At 40.2% G+C, this 25,190-nt stretch overlaps 1 protein-coding gene across 1 annotated transcript in view; it reads left to right on the forward strand.

Annotated features, from left to right (window-relative positions):
- The first annotated feature begins 201 nt into the window (after positions 1–201).
- GALNT5 (polypeptide N-acetylgalactosaminyltransferase 5) overlaps positions 202–25,190 on the forward strand; it is a 39,460-nt gene continuing 14,471 nt past the window's right edge. Inside the window, exons 1-5 of the mRNA XM_047772657.1 lie at positions 202–2,197; positions 13,645–13,811; positions 15,436–15,555; positions 23,779–23,914; positions 24,956–25,075. Coding sequence (XP_047628613.1) covers positions 744–2,197; positions 13,645–13,811; positions 15,436–15,555; positions 23,779–23,914; positions 24,956–25,075 — 1,997 coding nt within the window. The 5' untranslated portion in view covers positions 202–743. The remainder of the gene's footprint in view (positions 2,198–13,644; positions 13,812–15,435; positions 15,556–23,778; positions 23,915–24,955; positions 25,076–25,190) is intronic.

Raw genomic sequence — 25,190 nt, forward strand, 5'->3', positions numbered from 1 at the left:
CACACAACCACCTGTGGCATTGAGATTATGCTCCAGCCCTTCTTGAAGTTGTGACCTTTCTAAGCTGAAACATTAAGATCTGTAATTAATTGCTTGGGCAAATCACTTGGAGACCTGGGTACCACAGGGTTAATAAGCAGGAATGGGGTAGGTGGGGTTACAAACCAGGAACTCATGCCCTCCAAGTTAGAAAGCTTTCTTTCCCTTTAATTGCCCTGAAAACACACACACTCTCACATAACACGGAAGGTGAGAGCTGAATTAAGTTTTCTGGGTAATGGCTTGAAATGTTTTCCTTATGAAAAGTGGTGTTGAGTTACAGCGTGCAGACCAAGAACTGGGAGGAGAGAAGCAGCAGCCCCAGCCCGGCCCCAACCTTTTCTTGTGCTTATAGGAAGGTGGCGGTGGGCTCACAGAGACAAGAGGAGTGATCTATGGAACTGCCAGGCGGCTGGAATCGACTGCTCCTAGAGTGACCTAAGGGCAATGTTTAACAGGGCTTAGCCAGGGGCCAGCCCGCAGGCACGGATGCTCTGCTGTGAAATGCCACGCAGGCAGAGACTGACAAGCAGTAGGAACTGAGCTCTCCCCTTGGACTGCTGCTTCCTGCTGTGTTCAGGGGAGGGGGGCGCTTTCTGGCAAGTCCGCTGCTGCTGCTGCTGCTGCTGCTGCTGCTACTTCAGCCCCCGCTCCACTCAAGGTAAGCAGGCTCAGGGGGAGGGCAGGCTGCAAGCCTTTGTACCATGAACAAGATCCGAAAGTTTTTCCGAGGAAGTGGGCGCGTCCTGGCATTTATATTTGCAGCTTCTGTCATCTGGCTGCTCTTTGACATGGCAGCTCTCCGCCTCTCATTCAGTGAGATCAATAGTCGGGTCCTGAAGGAAGACATTGTCCGGAGGGAGAAGATAGGGTTCAGAGTTCAGCCGGACCAAGTGAAGATCCTTTACAGCAGTGTAAAAGACATGAAGCCCCCATTGAAGGCACACAGGAAGGGCATATGGGGCAAAGAGAACTTTAGAAAGACTGAGGAGAGTAAGCTCAAGGTTGAAGATAATTTGGACCAAACCCAGAAGGAAAGAAAAATGCAGAATGCCCCTGGAAGGGGCAAAGTTGCACCTTTGTGGCGTCCTGCATATCTTCAGACCCTCCCAGTGACTTTTATCAAGAGGAAGACAGAGGCGCGAGACATCAGCCCTAAAGCTTCCTCTCACCATGTGACACCAAAGCAAACAACAGCTCAGGGGGCTCAGAAAGTGCCACTCATAACAACAAGAAGAATTCCATTGGCCAAAATTTCTATCCACCAAGGACCTGTCAGTATAAACCAGGAGGCACGGAAGAATCATAGTCTCAGCAGTGACACATCAAAACAAACAGCTGAGAGGAACATGAATGCCACCATCAGTCTTACTATTGACAGATCAAAGCAGCAATCCCAGGCAGTAGCAAACGAAAGGACACACCCTGCCAGCCCACCAGTGCCAAAACCCAGGGAAGCCATAGCCTTAAATAAAACTGAGACTCAGAGCAAAGAATTAAGTGCAAATAAACACAAAGCCAATAAGAACTTTCCCTTTTCCAAGTTCTTTGCCAATTCAAATCTCTTAAAGAAGCAATCTATTAATGAGACACAGTTGAGAGGCTTGCCAAAGGATGGTGGAGCCAAAGTGGCTGATGGGAGGAAACTCCATTTGCCTGAAAGCCACATAGTGATTATAACCAAAGAGGAGGAGCTAAAGACAGAAACCAAAGAGGTCCCCAAAACAAAAACAAAAACTCTATTTCCCATAGGACCAGCTGAGAGCCAAGGGAAGCACATTGCTAAGAATAGAAGTGAGGCATCTTTCTCTTCACTTGCTCCACAGAGAGCCATAGTGTCTCAAACCAGTCAAGCCTTACCTGGGGGGTTGGAACCATCAAGAATCAACTCCACCACCAAGGCTGAGCCTACACAACTCAACCGAAGTCATATAACAGCCCATTCACCCAAAGATGGCGGCACGCACCGGGTGTTAAGTATTGATCTGACGGTTTCTCCGAGGGACCCCAAAGCTCCAGGTCAGTTTGGACGTCCAGTAGTCGTCCCCCAGGGAAAGGAAAAGGAGGTAGAAAAAAGATGGAAAGAAGGAAATTTCAACGTCTACCTCAGTGATTTGATCCCAGTGGACAGAGCCATTGAAGACACGAGACCTGCAGGGTAAGATCCATTTCTCTTCTGTTTCCTCAGCCGCAGATGCTTAGGTTCTTATGTAGAGCAGATTTATTCTTAGATAATTTTGTGCAATATTTCATCACTTAGAGAATTAAAGCAACAGTCATCATCAGACAGTCCAAATAGTCTGCTGGACATACAGAAAAAAATTTCAACATCAGCACACCCTCTGCAGTCTCTTTCTGCACTTATTTCTCTGAGACTTTGGACCTCACCCATATTAGCTCATGTTCCATTTCCTTTCCTATATTGAAAATCTGCTAAAATGATTAGAGGAGCTCAATTCCTAATAAGGTATATAGGAATGGTAGAGCTTACACTGTAACTCCATTAAAACAGTGACAATGAAGTGAATTCCCAATTTGGGAACTTTTTGTTATTAGTGAGTTGGTCAGGAATATATGTGGGAAAAGAGCACAGAGAAGGAGTATTTTAGGTCTCTCTGGAACCATATTTTAACCAGAAGAATTCTACCTAATCATGAGTCATGATAACCATAATGGCAAGTGAAAAAGTGACTCTACTCTCTAGAATTTTGTAACTTTTATAGATGATGGTGGTAGATATTTCAGAGCTTCCATGATAGAGGAATAATAATGTTGGAGAAAGTCAATCAGCCAATAAGTAGGCAACACCTGCAGGACATACAAATTAGAATATTTTATATTTCTAGAGTTTCACCATTTATGAGGCAACTGCATACAAATCACATGAACTTCATAAGAGCCCTACAAAGAAGGCTGCTGATATTATGGGTTCAAATTAACAAGGGCACTCAGAAATTGTGTCACTTCCCCAAGGCAGCACATCTCTAAAGCTGCCCAACAAGAAACCTCATGAACCAGTTTTTAAAGAATTAAATTCTTCTATCATCAGAAAGTAGGTCAAGTCCAAGTATTTGTTCTGATTCAAATATAGTTGGTTCCTAGTTCTTTGGGGCTCACTCATAAGTGAGGGTACCTTATAGAAATCCATTCATTACCCATTAGTTGATATGTGTGCCTTGATATTCCATTCCTGAGCCAAACAATATTTGTCAAGAAGTTAGAATTAGGGAATGGAAAAATTCAGACTTAGCACGTGTGGTATGTAAACAAGGGTCCTGTTTGGCTTCTGGAAAGAAGACTCTTCTTTGTGATATGAGTAGTCTGTATTAGTAGGAGGAAGGCAGATAGAGATGTGCCTATGTTCATGTTGGTAAGGGGATCCCCTTTGGTGTGATGCTAGCCATTTTCAGTTCTCTTAGTCACTGACAGATGGCTATCAGCCATGTACTCATCACCTGCTTAGACCAAGCACTATGCCATTTGTGTTCCTCCCTGGGGAAGCCCACAGCCTTGAGGAGAACACAATACACACAAAATAAGAAGAAACAGAGGAAGTTTTATTGTCTGTAGTCATAGAGCTAGTAATTATGAAGTATTAAAAGTTATGGTGTTCTGTTTATTTTCCATCTCTGGCTAATTACCACTGAAAAGGATCCCAAAAGTTTTGTTGGACAAGTGCTGATATGAAATACTGTATATAACATATATCACATATATCAATGATATATATATATATATATTATATCACAATATTACTACATATATACACTATGCATGGCATATCCAAATATGCCAGTATATGGAATATACTATAAATGTCATACTATGCATGACATACTACTATACACACACTATATAGTATCTACTACATGGCCATATACTACTTAGGCTAACTTTGAGCACAAAATGCCAGAGAAGGAAGTAGTACAGTAGCCATATTTTAACATCTCTTCCGTGGACTGGCAGATGGCTCTGGAGCTTGGGGAACAATCAGACACTGCACAGAAACCCAGGCTGCAATTCCAAACTAGAGAAAGGGCAATTGTTTGTGGGCCAAAGAAAGTAATTATGAATTATCATCCATGTGATTTATCAAAGGCTTAATGGCTCCTGGTGCTTATTAGTGTCTGAAATTTAGTCTTTTAAAGTTAAGAGTTGCTGCCCAGGAAAGTCAAGGTCAGGCTCTGTCTTCTGAAGGAGCCTGTCTTAACTCCAGGAGAAAGTGACACGTGTGCTTGAGAGGATGAGTCAGATAGCATGTGGCTAGGCCCCCTCCCTCTTATCACACAACCCACCTTGGCTAAATATAGGTGCCCTTGGCAAGCTGCCTACCTGATGCTCTGCTCCACCAATGGGATGGAAGTGACAGTTTAGCCACCAAGGATCCGATGTATAGAATGCCTTTCATGTTATTCTTATGGGAAAGAGAATAAATCATTTTTCTTTTCTTTTACCAAACTCTGTGGCTACAAATATGTGCACATTATGTATTCATGTGGGAAAAGTTTGGAGGATAATACAAATGAAAAACATTTGATTCATCAGTTTGGCATAATTTGAAGTTTTCTTACTTTGATTTATTTATTTTTTGACCTTGCTTGAAAAGTGTATGAAATGCTTATAAGAACACACACTATAAGGTTTTTTAAGATAATAAATTTTAAAAGTCACCATAGGGGAAAATTGTTATAGAATATAATAAGAATGTGTTTGTGTGGGTATGTGTGTGAGAGAGAGAAAGGAAGGAAGGAAGGAATAAAGAGAGAGAGAGAAGAATCTCTAAGAAGGCAGAAGCTGCAATAATAACCCACTGATGCCTTTAAATTTTAAGAGTGCTAGGGAATACCCCCCTTACTGTTTTTTTTTTTTTTCCCAAACCTACCTTTATGTTGATTAACACAGTGACGGGTGTATCACAACTGGCGATTGAATATACATTGTACCAAAACAAGGATAAAAATTACAGATTTGCTAGTACATTTATTTAAATTTGGTTCCCCTCAGTAAGGATAGTAAGCAGTTACTTCAGTCTTAAGGATGACTTAACTGATATGCTAGGCTGGAGCTGACAAAGATGGAGAGGAGAGAAGCAGGCTTCCCAGGACAACTTCGCCTGCTCTTGTTCTAAAATTAAACTCTCTTTTCCAAAACTCCTCTTCCTTCCTTTTCTCCTGAGTTCAAAAGAACCATTTCTAAGAAGTTGAAATGCAGTCAGTCTTTTCCAAAATCACAAAAACTCCTTTCTGCCATTAGCACTATTCCCAAGGTCCTTTTCAGGGCCACCCAGGTCTCTGCCCCTTGCGATATGGTTATCATTTGCTGCTTGTGACCTGCTCTCCCATGTGGGCCCTTCAGCAAAAGGAAAGTTGGCCTCATTATCTTTCTCTGAACATCATGTTCATTACTGTCACTGATGTTTTCCTTAACTGGTCCCTTCCCACAGTCTTGCACCATTCTCAATACACACACACACAGGTTTTTCTAAAACATGGTCCTGTCCATTGGAAATGCAGGGCAATTCTACCTAAAGAAGTCTGTCCTGTGGCCTGCAACTAGAATGAAGATGGAATTCCAAAAACTAAATTATTTTTAGAGTGCACTTTCTGAATATGCAGGTAGAGAAAAATGACTCAAAGAAATGTTTGCTGCCAGCATTTAGTATTTCAGTGGACAATAAGAATTACAGCAAGCTCTTCTAGCACCGCCTCATCCTATGGTCTTAGCTGACTGCTTAATTTAATACTTTGATTTGCCTATAGTACTCTCGCAAGCCCCTCAATAAAGCAATTAAAATTCTCTTAGATCAGAGCTGGGACTGGCACCAATAATTTGATTCCTTCCTACGCAGTTAAAGAGAGTTTTCTTTTGGCACATAGGAAAAAGCAAAAGATAGCACCATGTGTTTGCCACAAGCCAGTCTAAATTCCCTTTTGTAGAACCTTAATTTCCACCTCTGCCCTACCATCCCAATCCTAGCGAGGTCAAAAACCACAGGTAATGAATTACTGGAGGTGGAGCTAGAAGACAGAAAATAAACTGACCACATAGTCTTCCAAACAGGCTTCTAAATGTGTAGCAGGATGAGAGAAAAGAGCAACAGTTAAGTGAAGTTAAATTTCCTTAGTTTTACATAGGATTACTATTTTAATGGGTAAAATGAGACAGCTTTTGTGACTAATAGTGATAGGAGAATATTATCTAAAATTGACTGGGGAGGCTATGAGACCTCCCTGAGAAACCAAACAAGGGCAGGGGGAAAAAAAACTCACAAGATAGATTTTAAAGGGTTATTTCCTGCTTTGGCTCTTCTGAGTGTATACCATGCAGTGTTGCTTTTGAATTGTGTGTCTGTACGCACTCATGTACATTTGTGTGTTTGTGTGCCTTAAAACACAGGGTGCTATTTCACTAAAAAATTATATCAGAGAGCTAGAAATATAAAGCAAAATTTGTTTACAAGCTGCAGGCTAGACCATAACAAAACAGAGGTTAAATGTAGCCAAAAGAGGGAGTTCCCATTGTGACTCAGTGGTAATGAACCTGACTAATATCCATGAGGATGCTGGTTCGATCCCTGGCCTCACTCAGTGGGTTAAGGATCCTAAGGATCCTAAGGTTCCAGCATTGCTGTGAGGGCGGTGTAGGTTGCACACAAGGTTTAAATCTGGTTTTGCTGTGGCTGTGGCATAGGCTGGCAGCTGCAGCTCCGATTGTACCTCTAGACTGGGAAACTCCATATGCCATGGGTGTGGCCCTAAAAAGACGAAGACAAAAAAGAAAGACACAAAAAAATGTGGTCAAAAGATGATTACAGACCTTTCCACAGTTTTACTTATCACACTGTCCCTCTCTAAGGGAATAATACAGAGAAAGTTGATCAGAGAACATAAAACATTCTTCTGCTACTAATTCAAAGAGAAGAAAATAGTTAAACGGTGCCTAATTAACGGAAATTTGAGAAACATTAAAGCAAATCAGTGACTTTGTCTCCTAAATGCTACTAAAGACCTACAAATATTTATGGGAGAGAGGAATTAGTAAATGTAGAAATTTGAGCCTGTTTACACTTCTTTTTTACACACCTAATCTAGGGCCCAGTTTAACCATCATAAAACTATTTATCAAGTTCTTGTGGCAACTTCCTGTTGGGCTGTTCTGGGTGACCCATTTAGAACAGAGCCTCTCAAGAAAGGAACATTTTTTGCTCAAGGGTCAGAACATTTGGGGGGAAATAGCAATGTTTAGAAGCTCTGTTTTGTTGTTTGCTATCAGAATAAGAGGAGCTTTTTAGAGTCCCCTCTATGTGTAAAAAGTAAACTATTTTATTCTAAACTAAAATATCTTCTAAGTTGTCTCCACTTCTGAAATGCTGGTATCTGGGTATATGTGAGAAGGAGCAATGCAGAGGAACTTTGTATCAAAAAGGTATTACGACTTAGTATTGATGAGCCTGTTCATTTTGTTCAAAAACCATTCCTCAAGGCTACTACTACCACCATCCTGTCTTTACCTAGAGAGAAGCTGAGACTTAAAGAGGAAGCTGAGGTTTCAGATGGCAGCAGATTAATTCAGATGTGGCCATTCATTTCATTCCACGTCTATTTGTTCATTGCCTCTTATGAGGTGGGAAGCTGGGGCTTTTCATCTTCCATGTTCATCATCTCATTTGACCCATGCAAAAGCCATGCCCAATTGATAGAGTGCTACAGATGAGGAAAAACGCACAGGGAAAGGTAACTTGCTCCAGGACTCACAACTCATGAGTGGCATGGGTGGGATCCAACACTTAGTCTTCTACTTCTACCTCACTAAGTAATAATTCTACACCAAGCTGGCTCTCTCCCCAACACACCTGCTCTGCCCTCATAGAGAGCATCATCACCTCTACCTCTCCTGGGTTGGCCAAGTCTCTGTGAATAAGGGGAATCTCTTCTTTGCTAAGCATAACCCAAAAGGTGCTTATTTTTATTCCGGGCAGCGATTTTGTGTGTGTGTGTGTGTGTGTGTGTGTTTAAATTCTAACCAATCCTCACAGCAACACTCATATATGATTTACATCTCTCATATGATTTACAGCTGATAAAGGTGAGGCTTTAAAAAAATAAATGATAGATCTGGTGTCCCAGCAAGCTAGTAGCAGATTTGCGATTCAAAAGAAACTTCCGACTCCTAATTCTAGAGCTCTTTCCATGAGATATATCTCCCCCTCCTTTGTTTCCTTATAATCATATAACTTCAGCAGAAATTAAAACGTCTGTCTTCCTTATACGTGAGGCAGTGAGTGCATGGTCAGAGGTATGTGAGAGGCATTAGTTTTGCATGGCAGGGAGAAAACTGATAGGAGGTCATTTTCTATACAGTAGTAAGCAAAGGTTATTCTTTAAAACTGTCCAACAGCCACAGCTCAGCCATGGACAAATACCTCTGGGCTCCTACCTATTCTGCAATCTAACACCTGAGCATAATTTCTGCCTTCAAGTTGAGTAATGCAAAATGTTCTTTGGAAGCACAGTGAACTGCTGTGGCAAGGAAGAAGAAGGCTGAGCCTGGCCTCGGAAAGGGCAGAAGTGTTTGAGTTGTGACCAGAGGGTTAGAGACGTGGGGAAAGGAGGTAAAAAGAATGATCCACTGAGGAGTTCCCATTGTGGCTCAGTGATAATGAACCCGACTAATACCCATGAGGACACAGATTCAATCCCTGGCCTTGCTCAGTGGGTTAAGTATCCAACATCGCCTTGAGCTGTGGTATAGGTTTCAGACGCAGCTCAGATCCCCAGTTGCAATGGCTGTGGCGTAGGCTTGCGGCTGCAGCTCCAATTTGACCCCTAGTCTGAGAACTTCCATATGCCATGGGTGTGGCCCTAAAGAGACCAAAAAAAAAAAAAAAAACCGATCCCCTGAGAAACTGAAGAAGATCTGACATGGGGTGAATAGAGAAGTGAGGGTGAACTGAGACCGTAAAAGTAAGCAGAGTCCAGATCATGCAGTACCTTGCTGTGGTTCTTCTAAGAACAAGTGGGAAAACGTCCAAAGACTTAAAGACCCAAACAACAATTAAATTGATTTTTCTCAGGAGTCTCATGACCCAGAGGGAAGCACTTATGGGTGAATGAGGCTAAAATTGCAGAGAGTCACAGAATGTTAATACTAGATGACATTTCAAAGGAGGTCTAATCCTATCCCTCATGTTACACAGAAGTCTGAGGAAGGGAAAGGACTCACCCAAGGTCACAGGCCCTGGGAGGAACAGAACCACCCCCCGCCCAGGTGCCCTAACCTCCACCCAGAACTATTTCTACCACATCACACCACCTCCTGCTCCTCCCTCTTCCCTCCAAACCTCACTCTGACAGCTGCCTCCTCAAAATAGACTATTGTTGATGTGGTGAGTGTTGATGCTGGTGGTTTATGTTTCTAAGCTTGAGTCCAATAGCTTTGATTGAGTATAAAGTTTCCTCGGGAACCATGGCTCTAGGCTTTGGAGTAGGGGTGCTGAGTGTGACTGAAATCTTCCAACTTAGTCATCAGGTGATTCTGACTAAATGTCAGGGGTGGTCTACTCTAGAAAGAATAAAATATAAAAGTAAAGTCTTATATAACTATGCCCTCTTATCAGTGAGAAGAAAAGAAGCCCCAATAACTCTAAGGCCTTAGAGGAAAGAATATAATTCCAGACAGAGCTCCTCAGTTAGACACTCCATCCTCTCTCTCTGATCCTTTGGAAGATACTGGAGCTCGGGGAGGGAAGGCCCCCAAAGGCTCACAGCGAGGCAGTAGTTGAATTGCAAATACAAACTGAGAAAATATTCTCCTCGACCTTCTGTTCAAAACTGAGAACACTGAGACTTGACCCACATAGTAAGTTATGACTGTTTTGGAATAAAATGAAAAATTCATAGACATAAGGGAAGATTATCAGTCCTTCAATCTTCTGATTTAAAACCTTCTTTATTCGATAGGCTACATTCAAACCAGGTTTGTGGCTGAGCTTTTCAGCACATATAAGCCAAGAAGGCAAAAACACCTCCCTTTCTGGGTACCTGGGTAATGATGAGCCCTTGATAGATTTGGATTAAAAGACTGTCTGGGAAAAGGGCAGCGTGCATGTGAACATGTGCTTTGTGGGTAATCATAGGACCACGCACGGGTTTTTTTTTTTTTTTTTTTTAACCATGGAGCTTACAAAGTATTTTTATCCCCATTATCTCACCAAATCTTTACAGACATTCTGTGATGAAGGCATTGTAATCTTCATCCTAAAAGGGAGGAAACAGGTTCTGGAAATTTATGTGACTTGCCACTGTCTTGCAGCCAAATAATATCAGAAAAGTCTCAATACTTGGTCCTGGGTCATCTTCTTCAAGCCCAGGCTCTCTGCCCCACCACAGCATGTACCAGTTGTGTGCAGGACACTGGAACCGCCATGTTAGAGTTCCTTTTTGTTTTTAGTACCTGGAATGACAACAGTAATCTAAGTCTAGACTTCCCCCAAACAAACAGACTGGGTTAATTTTAAGTATAGCACAGGGCCTATATAAAAACCTCATTTGTGTAATAAATAGGCATATAGAAGGCAAAAAGTATTTCTTAACCTCAAAAAAGATTATAAACCCAGAAATATCTCCATTTAAGTTAGATTTTGCTTGAGCTGCTGTTTCTCCTTCCAATGTAGCTGGAAGGTTTCTAATGAGCAAACTGGAGGAAAGGAAATCTGCTTCACTTGGGTCCGTGTAGGATAACTTCAAACAGTTTTCACCACCTGTTAGAAGAAGACGGCAGTTGGTAGGTAAGACTGATGCCAGAGTTAATAAGGCTGAAATCTTTTCTGGTCCAGCTCACTGTGCCTCTGGACAAAACAAGCACGCCAGGTTTTCTAGACACCTGGAAACACATTTAACTTGTTTCATAATGCAAGAAACCAGGGACCTATAAATGTCAGAGTGGCCTGACATCTCAGCCACCCAAATCAAGACACATTCTGAGACTTTGTATTAGAAATCTCTCAAAGCTCCCGTGTTTGTCATCCACACCTTTGTACGTGGCCCCCTTTTCCAGGCATCAATATGATCTGTGTGACATAATCGCCCACAGGGTCAATTTCAGTTAACTCTTTAAATGCATCTAAAATATATGCTTGTCCAAACTGGCAGAGGTACTATTGCCTGGGATAGAAATCCATATGTGGATCTTGTGAAAACCTTCATGATCTACCCATATGGATTCCGAACAGGGAAATTAAGGCATCATGACAGGAGGAGAGGAATAAAGAAGCAGATATTCGGTGACGGGAGGTCCCCAAATCTCTCAGCTCTCTGAGCATTCTTTCAACCTCCAATTTCAGACTCGTTAACATTACTTCTTAGAACTCTCTTCTATAAGAGTCCCCAATCTACTGATTTATACTATGAGAAGATCCATCTGTGTTAACCTGCTTATTAACTCTCCCCTATGTATTTTCATGCTTAACTAGATGTTTGTAAAGTTGACCAAATTTTAATAATAAAGCAACTCTAAGACTTCATAGCTAAGACTTACTGATTAAGATGGCTTAGACAGAAGTTGTGCAGCTGACTCTTCTGTCTTAGAATTGATTTTTTTTTTTTCAGGACCAAATGTTGTAAACAGCATTGAAGTGTGAAATGTACATTTCCCATTCATTTACACTATAAAATTAAAGATGAGGGAGTAGAGGAGGTCACTAAAGTTTTCTATACACTTTTCACTCAGGCTGAAAAACTCTGCTTAGTTTTACGTTCTCTTTCCCAGTGTAGAGCCCAAGACAGAATATTTAACCATACTACCCCAGGACCTTCAAATTCCTCTACCACTTTTCTTTCTACCTCATTTTTTCTAATGAACCCTAGACCTGGATTAAACTATTTGTTCACACTCCCATATACTCCTTTCTAGTGAATGATGCTGGATAGGACTTTCAACTTCTCAGGCTTCAGTTTGCTCTATTTGAAGAATATATAATAGTATGTATTTCAAGTAGTTGTTTAAAGACTGAATTTAACCATGTGCATAATAGTATTGTACCAACTGTTAAGTGCCATGCAAATGTCTTTTTTTCTTATGAATTTTACTCATATCTATTTATCTTTTTAGAATTTTTTATTAAAGTTTAATTGATGTACAATGTTGTGCCAATTTCTGCTGTACAGAAAAGTGACTCAGTCATACATATATACACACTCTTTTTCTCATATTATCTTTCATCATATTCTATCCCAAGAGATTGGATATAGTATCTATCATGTATATTTCTTATTTATCAACTAAACACAGCATATTTATGTTGTCTGGCAGAAGTGCCTGCTTCCACAAAATGCCACATCTGCTGCCAGCTGCTTATATTCTCGTGAATTTAAGTCTTCTTGAATAGTTATTTCTGGAGACAAACTGGATCAGAGTTTGGGTCCCTACTCTGCCATTTACCAGCAGGGAAATCATGGACTAGTCTCCCCATGATTTCAATTATTCTTCTATAAAAAGGGGAAGAGACGCTGTTGGTTTGAGATTTAAAATGAAATAAAGCAGAAAGCCAATAATATTTCTTTATGATCATCATAATTTAATTATTACATCACTAAGAGTAACTTGTTAGAAAGATGGCAGATACTATTTGTAAGGTTCCACCGGGTACCATCCTGTGAAGAGTCACACAGGCAGGAGAGGGAAGAATGCCAGCAGTGAGGCAGGATGCACTTCAGGGCATGGAGAAAACCCAGGACCAATTACAACCCGCCTGAATACCAACTCCCACTGTGGCCATGTTCTCATTTCCATGCCAGCAAAATGATTTCAACTGTGGCTACTCTGTAGCGCAAGAGTCTCAGCAAGGACCCCTTAAATAGATAGGAAAGCTAGAGTTTAATTATTATATACAATATATATGTTTATATATATATATTCATAAATACATCACATGCGGTGGAAAAAAAATTTCTTTGGCACTTGGCAGAAGCCAATTGGGAAGACACTCATAAACTACTGGGTGATATTAAATGGTTTAATGAGGATTAAGTAACATTAAATAAGAGAATAGGTATGTTCTCCTGTGGGATATAACCTAATTAGGATAGCAATAGCTACCATTTGGTGAATTCCTGTGCCCAGAAACTGTGCTAGACTTTGTATGTGCATTTTCACTAAGTCGTAAATCTCTGTTCAATAAGAGCGATTACCTCATTTTACAGATGAAGAAACTGAGGTACAGAGAGATTGAGTAAGGTATCAATAGACACAGATCTGAGAAATACTGGTGGGGGCTTCAAAACAGTATCTTAATATCTTGCAAATCCCAAGTCCTTTCCACTACGGGGTGATGCGTCCACAGGAGGTTCTCATGTCTTACATCACTAGTTCCCTTAGAGCAACAACTGTTACTGGGTATTCTTCCTCTGCTCTCTTATTTTGTTCATACTTCTCCCCCCAAAAAAGAACATGAGAAAATCATCATATATATATATGGTGGGTGGTTGGATATAGACAGACGAGTGTGTGCGTGTGTGTGTGTATACACACTTACACTCTGTGACTTCTAAAACCATTTTGTGGGCCTTGTTGGCAAATCCTTTGTGCTCTGTTTGCATTCTGGCCCAGGTGTGCAGACCAGCTAGTTCACAATAAGCTCCCAACCACCAGTGTCATCATGTGCTTTGTGGATGAGGTGTGGTCTACTCTCCTAAGGTCTGTTCACAGTGTCCTCAACCGCTCTCCTCCACACCTCATCAAGGAGATTCTTCTGGTGGATGACTTCAGCACCAAAGGTAAGAAAACGACTCCTGGAATAACAAAGTTTGATATGTGGCAAAAGCAGTTTGGATAGATGGTGAAATTACAGGGTAATTTGATAAAACACAAATATTTTACAAATGCCCAATCATTATTTCACATTGTGCCTTAGAGGCATAAGCCCAAATGCCTTCTGGTCATGGAAAGTCAACTCTACCACGCATGACCTTGTTGAGTCAGCCGCCTTGCCTCAGACTTCCCTTCAGCTGTGACGTCTCTGCCATGTAAGAGTGATTTTTCTAACTATAGCTCCCTGGAGATGAGCACTTTGAAGTTCCAGAGATGAGAAGATGTTCTCCACAATTGCACAAATACCTTTCAATGGGATCTAACAAGCAAAGACTTTGCATTTCCTGGCAAAGTCTAGTTTCTAGCAGTAACTAGAGTTATACTCTGTAGAAAACAATAAAGTGGGAGGCCTATGGCTTCTTGCTTGAGAGAAAAGCATATTATATGTTCAATTAAGTATTGAAAAGACAAATTGCCAAGGGGACCAGAAAGATGAGGTTCCAACAGAGTTCAAAGGCAGAATCCACCATTGTCTTCACTTGTGTTTTTGCGTATTGCAGTAAAAGTCTCTCTCTTTGGACTGTCAAGTGATTTAAGTGTATAAGTGGTCCCATGACCACCAGAGGTCCTATGACCACCGCATTAGAAATACCCAAATTGCATCCCACTTCAGAAAAATTAGAAAATAGCAAAGAGATAGCAACCTTAATAAAACAGCTTATCCTTGATCATGACCGCAAGGACAGGAGCCAGTTTCCTCAGCCTCTAAGTGCCTACCAGGATCACCCTGAGCCCCAGGACCAGTGAGATATCTAAGGAAAGCTGGTTGAAAAATTTAAAAAGTGGCTTTAAAAGCATAAACAGAAACAGCATCTAGTTACCAAGCAGATAGTAGTCCTTTTAGGAATTGCCTATTCTGATTTTGTAGGACCCAAAGCTTCTACGGGGCCTCTTTAAGAAAAAGAATATACAACTAGTAGAAAAATGAGTAGCAGAAGTATTGATAGAAACTATTCCTACCTGGAATATGTCAATAGCTTAACTATACATACAAGTGACTCAAAGCTACACAAATATACCCCACAAAACCCCCAAAAGAGGGAGAGTGAATGAGTGAGAGAGAGTGAAAAAATAGGTGTGAGGGGGTTGTCATAGTAGGAAGTCTCAGTGGTCCTAGCCAGTTGTGGTTGCAATATCTTTCTTTTACAAATTATTCAACTTGCATACAATGCTTAGTCTCTTTTCCAGGTCTTAGTAGGGGTGTTTGCAAGGGGAAAAGATTATGCAGAAACCTGAGCTTTATTTATCTCAAGGCAAATTTGTACCTATTCTGACAAATACCCAGAAAACTGAGCCCTCCTCTCAGTCACTTGGCTACACTGAAAAGACAGATTAAGATTTTGGAAAACAGACATCTTAGAGTTGAACCCAGACAAAAATCCATCCAAGAAAATGGCATCATGGCTCAAAAAATAAATAGCAGTGACTATTATAAATGTCATAGTTTTAGGTTTTGGAATCTGATGTGGAAGATACTATCTAGATCTCATTAATCGAAATGTTTCCTTGCCTCTCCTCACCCTGATCTAGACTACCTAAAAGATAACTTGGATAAATACATGTCTCAGTTTCCAAAAGTTCGGATTCTTCGCCTCAAAGAGAGACATGGCTTAATAAGAGCCAGGCTGGCAGGGGCACAGATTGCAACAGGTAAGAAGCTGCTGATTTTTTGTTTTAGTTACATTTTTTATTTTAGTTTAGTTTTTTTCCAAATATACAGCAAATTTCAAATAATAGCACAGTGAACACTCATATAGCCCATCATTTCATTCCACCAACTTTTAACTTTTTACAGTTATGTTCTTAGTCTCACACATACACAGACATATTTATATATACACACTTTTTTTTGTTTTTTTTTTTGTTTGTTTGTTTTTAGGGCCGCACCTGAAGATATGGACGTTTCCAGGCTAGGAGTCAAATCAAGCTGCAGCTACCGGCCTGCACCATAGCCACAGCAACACAGGATCTGAGCTGTGTCTGTGACCTACACCATAGCTCATGGCAACCCTGGATCCTTAACTCACTGAGCAGGGCCAGAGATCAAACCCACATTCTCATGGATACTAGTCCGGTTCATTACCACTGAGTCACAATAGGAACTTCTCACTGTAATCTTATAGGATATGTATTTTTCATGAATAATATATAGAATTCTACTGCATAGGTGGTGGGATTTGTGAACTTCTTATTGCTTCAAATCAAGAGGCACATGATGTCATGTTGTACCATCGTGAGCGATACTAATTTTAAGCAGTTGGTTAATATGTTGACAGCTAGAGTTTTCCTTTGGGAGTAGGAAGTAATTTGTGGCGCTACTTTGATTCATGTGGATATTCTGTTTCCTCACAACATCCAATCCATTGATGGTTGTTGCTTGGATTAATTATTATGCTGAGGGAGGCAATTTTTTTCTAAATCTCTCATTGCTTTCTTTCTGACTGGCATTCAACTTGTAAAAAAGACATCTCTTTTTTTCTTTTTGTCTCTCTCTCCCCTCCCTCCCTCTTTTACTTCTTCCTTTCTAACTCCTGTCATGAACCCATCATGATGGATTTATGCCTTAGAAAATTCAATGTGTAGATTATCAGCATTAGTTAGTATTATTATTTGTATTCATATTTTCTGTGTGTGCTCAAACCTTCTAAAATTTGACCACTAGGAACTCCTTCAAGCCTGTGATTTTTTGACCTGACCCCATCTGTCTTGAGAACTTCAGAATTAATTCTCTCCTCCCTGACTTTTGTCTGTTCCTCCAATTGCCCTGTCTTTCTGAAGAGCAGTATAATTTTTTCCTCACCTCTTTTTAGTGAATGGGTTTTGGTGGGTGAATGGAAGAAGGTAAATCTCCCATAAGTATTTTAAAAGTAGCATCAAACATTTTGGTTCATTTTCACATCCTCTCTGGAAGGACCTGTAGGCACCATTCTGAACATTTTCTATATTAATTGATTTAATCCTTATAATAACTCTATGAAGTAGGTATAAACATTTTCCTTTTTTACAGATGAGAATAAGGAGACACATTGAGGTTATAACTTATTCTCCCAGCTAGTAAATGGTAGAGTCAGGATTAGAACAGAGAAATCTTGGCTCTAGAATCTACACTCATTTCTACTACATTTTGCTGTTTCTAAACTGTTAACCACCATGCTTGTCACAGCATTGCAGTCTTCCTCCAGTTGGGATTCAAGCATTGCCTGATGATGAATTATCTGCTCACCTGAGTTTGACTTCCTTGTTCCAAATTTGGAACGCTTCTTATCCCATGGGTTTGCTAACAAATTTCCTCTCTATAATGGAAATTTTAAATTGACAACAAAGACATCACACCAAAATTACCATTGCAGTGACAGCTAAAATTCTTAACTATGGATGGCATTTGGAAAAATTAAATGAAATTCTCCATTTGATTTCCTTCAGAAAGTAAAATTATCCACAAATGATACAAAAATAGAATAGTCAAGAAATAGTCCAAGTGGGTAACTTTAGAGCTGAGAGCTGGGTGAAGAACATTCCCAGGCAAAAGGAACAAGAAATGCAAATGTCCTGATGTAGAAACAAGCTCTGTATATTCAAGTTAAAGAAAGAAGTTTATTTTGGCTGATGGGTGCTGACCATGGAGGGAGTGGTAAGAGATTTATTTGGGGAGAAAAGCCAAGGCAAGGTTTTATAAAGTTTTCTGAGTCCCTTAAGAAATACAGGCTTTATTTTTGGTATATTGTGAAGCCAATGAAGGGCATTAAAAAGGAGAATAAAATTATCTGACTTGCATTTTAAAAGCTTATTCTGCTTGTTTTGCAGAGAATGGACATTAGGAAATCAAAGAGGAGGTAGGAAGACCAATTAGGAAATTATTGTAACTGTTTAAGTACCAGAGAGCTATCAGAGCAGATGGAGGAAGTAGTCAGATTTAGAATTACTGTGGACATGGAGCCTATAGGACTTGCCATCAGACAAGATGTGAAGAGAGTGATAATGAGAGAAGTCAAAAAAGAACCCTAGGACTGGAATCTGAACAACTTGGTGGGCGGTGGGGCTATAACCAGAGGAACAGGTTTGGGACTGCAATTGAGTTCTGATTTTATCCACGTAAGTTTGAGATGAAAATGAGACATCATGTAGGAAAAGCTGATGAATACAGGAACAAAAATGTGCTGCTTATAAAAAAATGTCTCTCTCTACCTGCATGGAGCACAGAACATGCTGGTAATGATCTCTGGAACAGCCAAAGTGTCAGACAACAGGAGAGGCTGCCTTCAGGAGTATGATGAGTCAGAGCTATTACCATTGGCTCTGTTACTCACAGTTACAACCATAAAATAATTTCTTTGAATTTAGTAAATCCAAATGTAAAAGTGTAAATTTGTTTCTCAGTCATTCTTTAACACCCTTGAACACATTAGCTCAGTTTTAGTTTAGCAACTTTCAAATCCTTTTAACCATGACCTCCATAGATTCTAATATCTTCTTTTCTATTTTATTTATCTTTTTATACTCTAGCCAATCCCACTAAAATGTTCTAGTGACTCACTAAGTGTCACAACTCTGAAAAACCCTAGTGAGGTGCACCTTAATTGCTTGCAGCTCTCTAGCAGAGAGTGGCTTCCCAATCACAGAAGAACTTTTTTTTCTCTAATTTCCACTTTTTGTGGTCCCCTTTATAAATGATAATAAAAAATGGATTACCTAAAAGAGAAAAGGGAAAAATACATAGGTATATACACAATTATGTATACATATAATGCATATAGATACATGCATAATTTTATACACATATATATATACACACATAAAACACACATATATATATGGAGTTCCCGTCGTGGCGCAGTGGTTAATGAATCCGACTAGGAACCATGAGGTTTCTGGTTCGATCCCTGCCCTTGCTCAGTGGGTTAACGATCCGGCATTGCCGTGAGCTGTGGTGTAGGTTGCAGATGTGGCTCGGATCCCACGTTGCTGTGGCTCTGGCATAGGCTGGTGGCTACGGCTCAGATTCGACCCCTAGCCTGGGAATCTCCATATGCCGTGGGAGCGGCCTAAGAAATAGCAAAAAGAGAAAACAAACAAACAAACAAACAAACAAACAAAACACACATATATGAAATACACAAAATAAATTAACAAATTACTCTAGCAAACTGCTATAAAGTTGCAAAACATTTGTTCTCAATTTCTGTCCCTATGTTCCTATAGATGGCAGTGTCTATGGCTCACATACATCATTAATGGAGGGCTGAAGCCTAAGTCTGGAAAGAAGCAGAAAGGTCTGATTTTTTTTTTTTTTAATGGCCACACCTACAGCATATGGAAGTTCCTGGGCCGCAGTCAAATCAAGACCCAGTTGGGGCCTGTGTCATAGCCATGGCAACACTAAATCTGTGCCATATCTGGGAGCTACACTGCAGCCTGTGGCATTGCCAGATCCCTAACCCACTGAGTAAGGCCAGGGATAGAACCCACATCCTTACAGAGATAACACTGGGTTTTTCACCTGCTGAACCACAACGAGAACTCCCCAGAAATTACCTTATTGATGTCATTAGTAATAGTCTTGTCTAAGGATAAACCAACAGCTCAAGTGTGCCTGAAGACTATGAGGAGTTCCAGGGAACTCAGGAGCCTGAACCAGCTTTAGCCTAGGATGAAATTCAAGGGCCATTCAGAGACCACATAGAGCAGATCTGGGCAGCCGAGTGAGTCCTCCCAAACTTCCCCAAGGCATTCCCAGCCCTCACATGTGGAGCATAGGCAGAAGACTGCTTGAGTCCAAAGAGTCTCTGTTATCAGAAATCAGCAAAGATACCAGGGCAGAAATCTCTAGAATGCTTTAGCCAAACAAAGCAATTGAAGGTAAGAATCTGAATCCAGAATTTGATGGCCTTGACAGCTATTGTTCCCTAAAGATCTCCCCTTTAGGAATCGGAGAAAAGGGAGGAGAAGCCACAGGCAAGGCTGAGATATACCCAAGAACAGGCAGAAACAGAAGTCAAGTTGGTCCAATGTTGGTCTCAGAGTATAATCAGGCTCTGTGAGAGTCTGAAAGAGTCTTTTACATGTCATGAGGTCACAACTCTAACTCTCTGACTTCTAGCAATGTCTACTCCAAGTTCAGGTTCCAGGGCATGATATTTCTTCCTCTGAATCTGATTCAGGCAGAAAGATCAGGTTCAATCCGTTGTTTACTGTGAATGAGGATTTGGAGAGGCCAAGCCAGATTTCAAAAATTGAAGGACAGTTCACGATCACTGGATCTCTAGAAACCCTTTACATGAAGGCAACAGAAGTGAAAAGAAATGGGGTAACTGAGGTACAAAGAACAAGCCAACCATGCAGATCTCATGCCAGTATATAACACAGAGAGCTAGTAATGGTCCAGCCAAGAGCAGCCTGCAGTCGGGCAGGCTCAGTATTACACTCCAGAGATCCAGGGTATCAGATTCTCATTTCCTCTATAACATGGCATTTAGCAAAATACTTGACATTGCCTTGAGCATTCCAAAGGATCAGTTGGCTAACTTTAAGTATGTGGACAACAAGTGACCTCTAACTTTCGGCCAACTCTGAGGTTTCCTGAAGAATAACAGTCCTTTTGTAAATGTCTGCAACTCGTTTCTGCTATAGGTAAAACATGTGGTTTCCATAGCATCAATTATAAATCATTCTGTAAAATTAAATGGGCAGCAGGTCCATATTTATGAAGGGGCCATAAAGAACAGCACTCTAGCATTAATTGATGCCAGCAGCAGGGTCCTAAGCTGGTCAGCTAACTATAAGTGGGAGTCCATCCTCAACAAGGAGCCAAAGCTATCCGGCACATTGAGCAGGTCTGAGCTGGCCAAAAAAAATTAAGAAATAAATGTAATTACAACCAAACCCATCTGTAAACAATTCAGCATTGCTAGGACCTACTCCCAAGAAACAGAACAACCTGCCAGGTAGTCATGAAGACTGGTTTAATTATTTTGAGCTCTAGCCTAAACAATCATTGAAAAATAGTAATCATATTAGTTATCTATTAGGAATTTAGGTATTAGGTATCAGGTAGATCTTATAAATAAACCCATTAGGAAGAGCTCAAAGAGGTTAAGAAATTTATCCAAGCCAATGTGGCTAAGAAAAGAAGATCTGGGATGGAGGTAGTTCTGAGCACTTCAATCTTATGTTCATTTCTCCATAACTCCCAGACCCTTGGGGTCAGGAACAGTGGTGTAAGATGGCCACAGACAATGTCCACCACAATGAGAAATCCTGTCGAGGGTCAGCTACACAGACAGCTCCCTGTTCCAATTTCTGGAACTTCATTTTAAAATAAAATGTCTAGAAGTGATCACTGACATTCATATATGGTGTGTAGTGGGGGGTTGTTCTCTTCTCACCCAAAATAAATGGTATAAAATCCCAGGCTATGTTTTGCTTCTCTCAGGTCCTGGCAACAAATCCCTCTGTGGGGAACTCAGACAGGTGGGAAGTGAATGCTGGTTTGGGAATCCATCCTGTTGCCACTGGGGACTGAGGAAGTAGATCCAGACCCTTTGACCCTGTGAGCCTGTACGGGACAGGGACACACAGTCTAGAAGAGACTGTGCTTTACACTCTGGCTCTGAATGGACGAGGAGTAGGAGTGGTGAGAGAAAGAGGATGGTCTTGTACACATTCTATAAAACTAACCCAGGGGACTTTAGCCAGCATGCTTGTATGCCCTATACACCTAGCTGGACCCTATCAGTCTTCCCAAGAGGTAAGGGATACCCTTAGGAAATAATGCTTCCATTATCAAGCTAGCAATAATTCCCTGAAAATAGGACTCCTCCATAATGATCAGGAGATGTAACTGTTGTCTCCAAGAGTAGGGTATGAAATAGGTAGGGGCCTCTGCCTAGCAGAACCTGTTTCTGTCTAAAGAGACTTCTCAGGACCACTCCCTACCAAGAGTTTAGGTAAGACTGGTCATTTTACCTTCATACAAAAATTCCATTGTTGGCCAAGTAATTAATAGGATACTGAATCCATTCATTGAGAAGTAGTTTAGAAATTTCAGTGAATAATGATCTATTTTCCAGATATTTATTTGCACCTATTTCTTTGCCTAATGCTGTCTTCAGTTTTTACTTTAAGCCTTCCCATACTCATAGTTGTCTCTTTCTGCTTTTTTTGGAGGGGGATGGGGTGGGGTGGAGGATTCAGGCAATGGAGTGAATTATCTGTTTCCTAATATGAGGCTGCCACTTATCTGTACAAATATTGAAAAGTCACCTAAGTTTCTTTTTTTTTTTCCCTCTTAAATGGGAATAACGCTTAGACCTATATTTCAGGTTTGTTGTAGGATTAAATAAGACAATCACGTAGAATGCTTAGAACAGTGTCTGGTATAGTGTAAGCACTCTACAGAAGTTAAGTGATATTCTTGTAGATTTGTCAGGCATGGAGGCGGGCAGCCAGGTGTCAGAGTGGTAAGTTAAAACAATAAACCAAAACAAAAGTAACTTGGCTGAGTCTTTAATAACTTCCTATGATTGTGTAAGTGAAAAGTAAAAGTAAGAAGTGAAACAAAAGAAAGTGCTGACTCGCTCAAGTTTCCATTTTCCCTCAGGAGAGAAAGGACTAGTGGGTCGGAGCAGATGTGAGGATCATCTCACTGACAAGCAGCCCCAAACCAAGGGCTCTTCCTGTGTTAGGGCCTGGGAAGGGCTAGAGTGGGAAAAAAAATGTCCTGAAGATCTACCCACCTCCCACAAAATGAGGCAGAGGTCTTGGCCTGAGCGAAGGTCTCCAAGTGGATGAACCTGGACCAAAAATGCAGCTCTGAGTAAGAGCATGTCCCACCAAGGGGGTGGCAGGGCCTGTCCTTGGCTGTTACTTCCTTCAGACACTCTAGACCAGAGGCTGTGAACCAAGTCTGGTGTGGGGAAGGCAGCTTTCCCCTGTGAGGCCAGCCAGGTAAAGCTTTTGCAATTGCCTATTGTTGGGCCTCAAAGATGACAAGGATGATTTTGGCCAGGACCCAGATTCTTCTGGTTACTATTAAACACACACACACACACACACACACACCACTTATATAAAATCATTTGGAAAAATGTAGTATAAAACACTACTGAGATTTTCATTTCAGAGAGTATTAATTCACACAATCAAAAGAAAAAAATAAGAATTCATAATAAGTATTTGTGGCTTCCAAATTTCTTTTCTTCATTCTGTAACTCTTTTTAAAATTATGGTAAAACACACCTCTAAAATTTATCATCTGAGCCATTTTCCAAGTGTACAGTTCAGAATTATGAAGTACAGTCATGCTGTTGGGTAATCAATTTCCAGAACTCTTTTCACCTTATAAAACAAAAACTCCATACCCATTAAACAATTCCTCCTTCCCCCCTCTGATAACTTTTTAACACTACCCCTAGTCTTATTAGTTCTCCCACTTTAATTTCTTTTCATCACTCTTATGTAGAGAGATTTTTCCTCTTCATCATCACTAAGGCCAAACCTGGAATCTGAAACTCTGCCCTGTCTTCTGCAAAATGGAATCCTAGTCCTCCACCCTCAGAGTAAATGGGACCCACCATCCTTAGAAGGAACATAAGCAACTCCCTTTAATACTAATTATTCCCTGTAGAGCCTTCCATTTAAGTGGCTTATCATTTTTTTTCCAAACATAAATGATGCTTGCCCCAAAGGACTGCCAGAACCCAAATTTCTTTCATTTCATTGTAAAATGAACTTAGAGAGTCAAAGAAGGAATTCCCTGAGAAGAAAAGCTACTGGTTTTACAACCACATTTCTGGAGCAATCCCAGGACCTTTGAAGGAAATACACACATTCAGTAGTTCACATTTTCAAACAATTGTTTTCTTTCTGGCTCTCTAGGTGATGTGTTGACATTCTTAGATTCTCATGTGGAATGTAACGTTGGTTGGTTGGAACCTCTGCTGGAAAGAGTTTATTTAAGTAGGAAGAAAGTAGCCTGTCCAGTAATTGAAGTCATCAATGATAAGGATATGAGGTAATTTGTCATATTCAACAAGATTATTTCCTTTTTTATTAGAGTATAGTTGATTTACGATGTTGTACCAAATTCTGCTGTACAGTAAAGTGGCCCAATCATACACACACACACACACACACACACACACACACACACACACATATTTATACACACACATATATTTATATATATATATATTTATACACACATATATTTATATACACACATATATATTTATATATACATATATATATGTATATATACATTCCCTTTCTTATATTATCTTCCACCATGTTCTATCCCAAGAGATTGGATACAGTTCCCTGTGCTGTACAGCAGGACTTCATTGTTTATCCATTCTCAATGTAATAGTTTGCTTCTTCTAACTTCAAACTCCCTGTCCATCCCACTTCCTTCCGCTTCCCCCTTGGCAACTATAAGTCTGTTCTCTATGTCTGTGAGTCTGTTTCTCTTTTGTAGATAGGTAACAAGGTATTTCTAAGTGACTCTTAAACCAACAGCAGCAGAAAGTGCTGGTCATAGTCCTAATACATATATTTTTGCAAATATGAGTAATATACAGTTTATCTGTTTAAATAAATGGAAATATATAATGGATATCTTGGGACAAAAGCAGACCAATCCAACAGTTCATTCGATCATCACAAATGCCTAACCCTTAATGTCAATAAATACTAATACTCATTGTCCAATTTTTTCCTCTTTCTATTCAGCTGAACCTCAAAATATTTATTTTCCTTAAGATTATTTCTTCTTTTTGTAGAATATATATATATATATACACACATATGCTTTTAAGTGGTTTTTTCCCTCAAAATGGCCATAATATCATTAAAAGAAAAGTTAAAAGCAACAAGCTAATCAGTCACTGATATAAATTATATTCATACATTTTTCTTGAAACATTATAAAAAAATTTGTGATGATCTGAAATCATCTGTGTAAGTGCTTGTTTCATTCACTTGCACAAGACGTGATGTCAGATTGATTAAGTAAATGTGTGTGATCTCAGCACTTTTGTTTTTTTTCCTGAATTAGTTATATGACAGTGGACAACTTTCAGAGAGGCATCTTTGTGTGGCCCATGAACTTTGGTTGGAGAACAATTCCTCCAGACATTGTTGCAAAAAACAAAATTAAAGAAACTGATATAATAAGGTAAGTATGTGAAACTTAAGACTAGGGAGGAGACATGTATCTTTTCATAGAGGTATAGGAAGCAGTTCCACAAAACAAGTATATGCTGCCAGTCTATAGAACACCAGGAATTACA

The sequence above is a fragment of the Phacochoerus africanus genome, chromosome 3 (genome assembly GCF_016906955.1).
Source record: "Phacochoerus africanus isolate WHEZ1 chromosome 3, ROS_Pafr_v1, whole genome shotgun sequence".
Taxonomy (NCBI): Eukaryota; Metazoa; Chordata; class Mammalia; order Artiodactyla; family Suidae; genus Phacochoerus; species Phacochoerus africanus.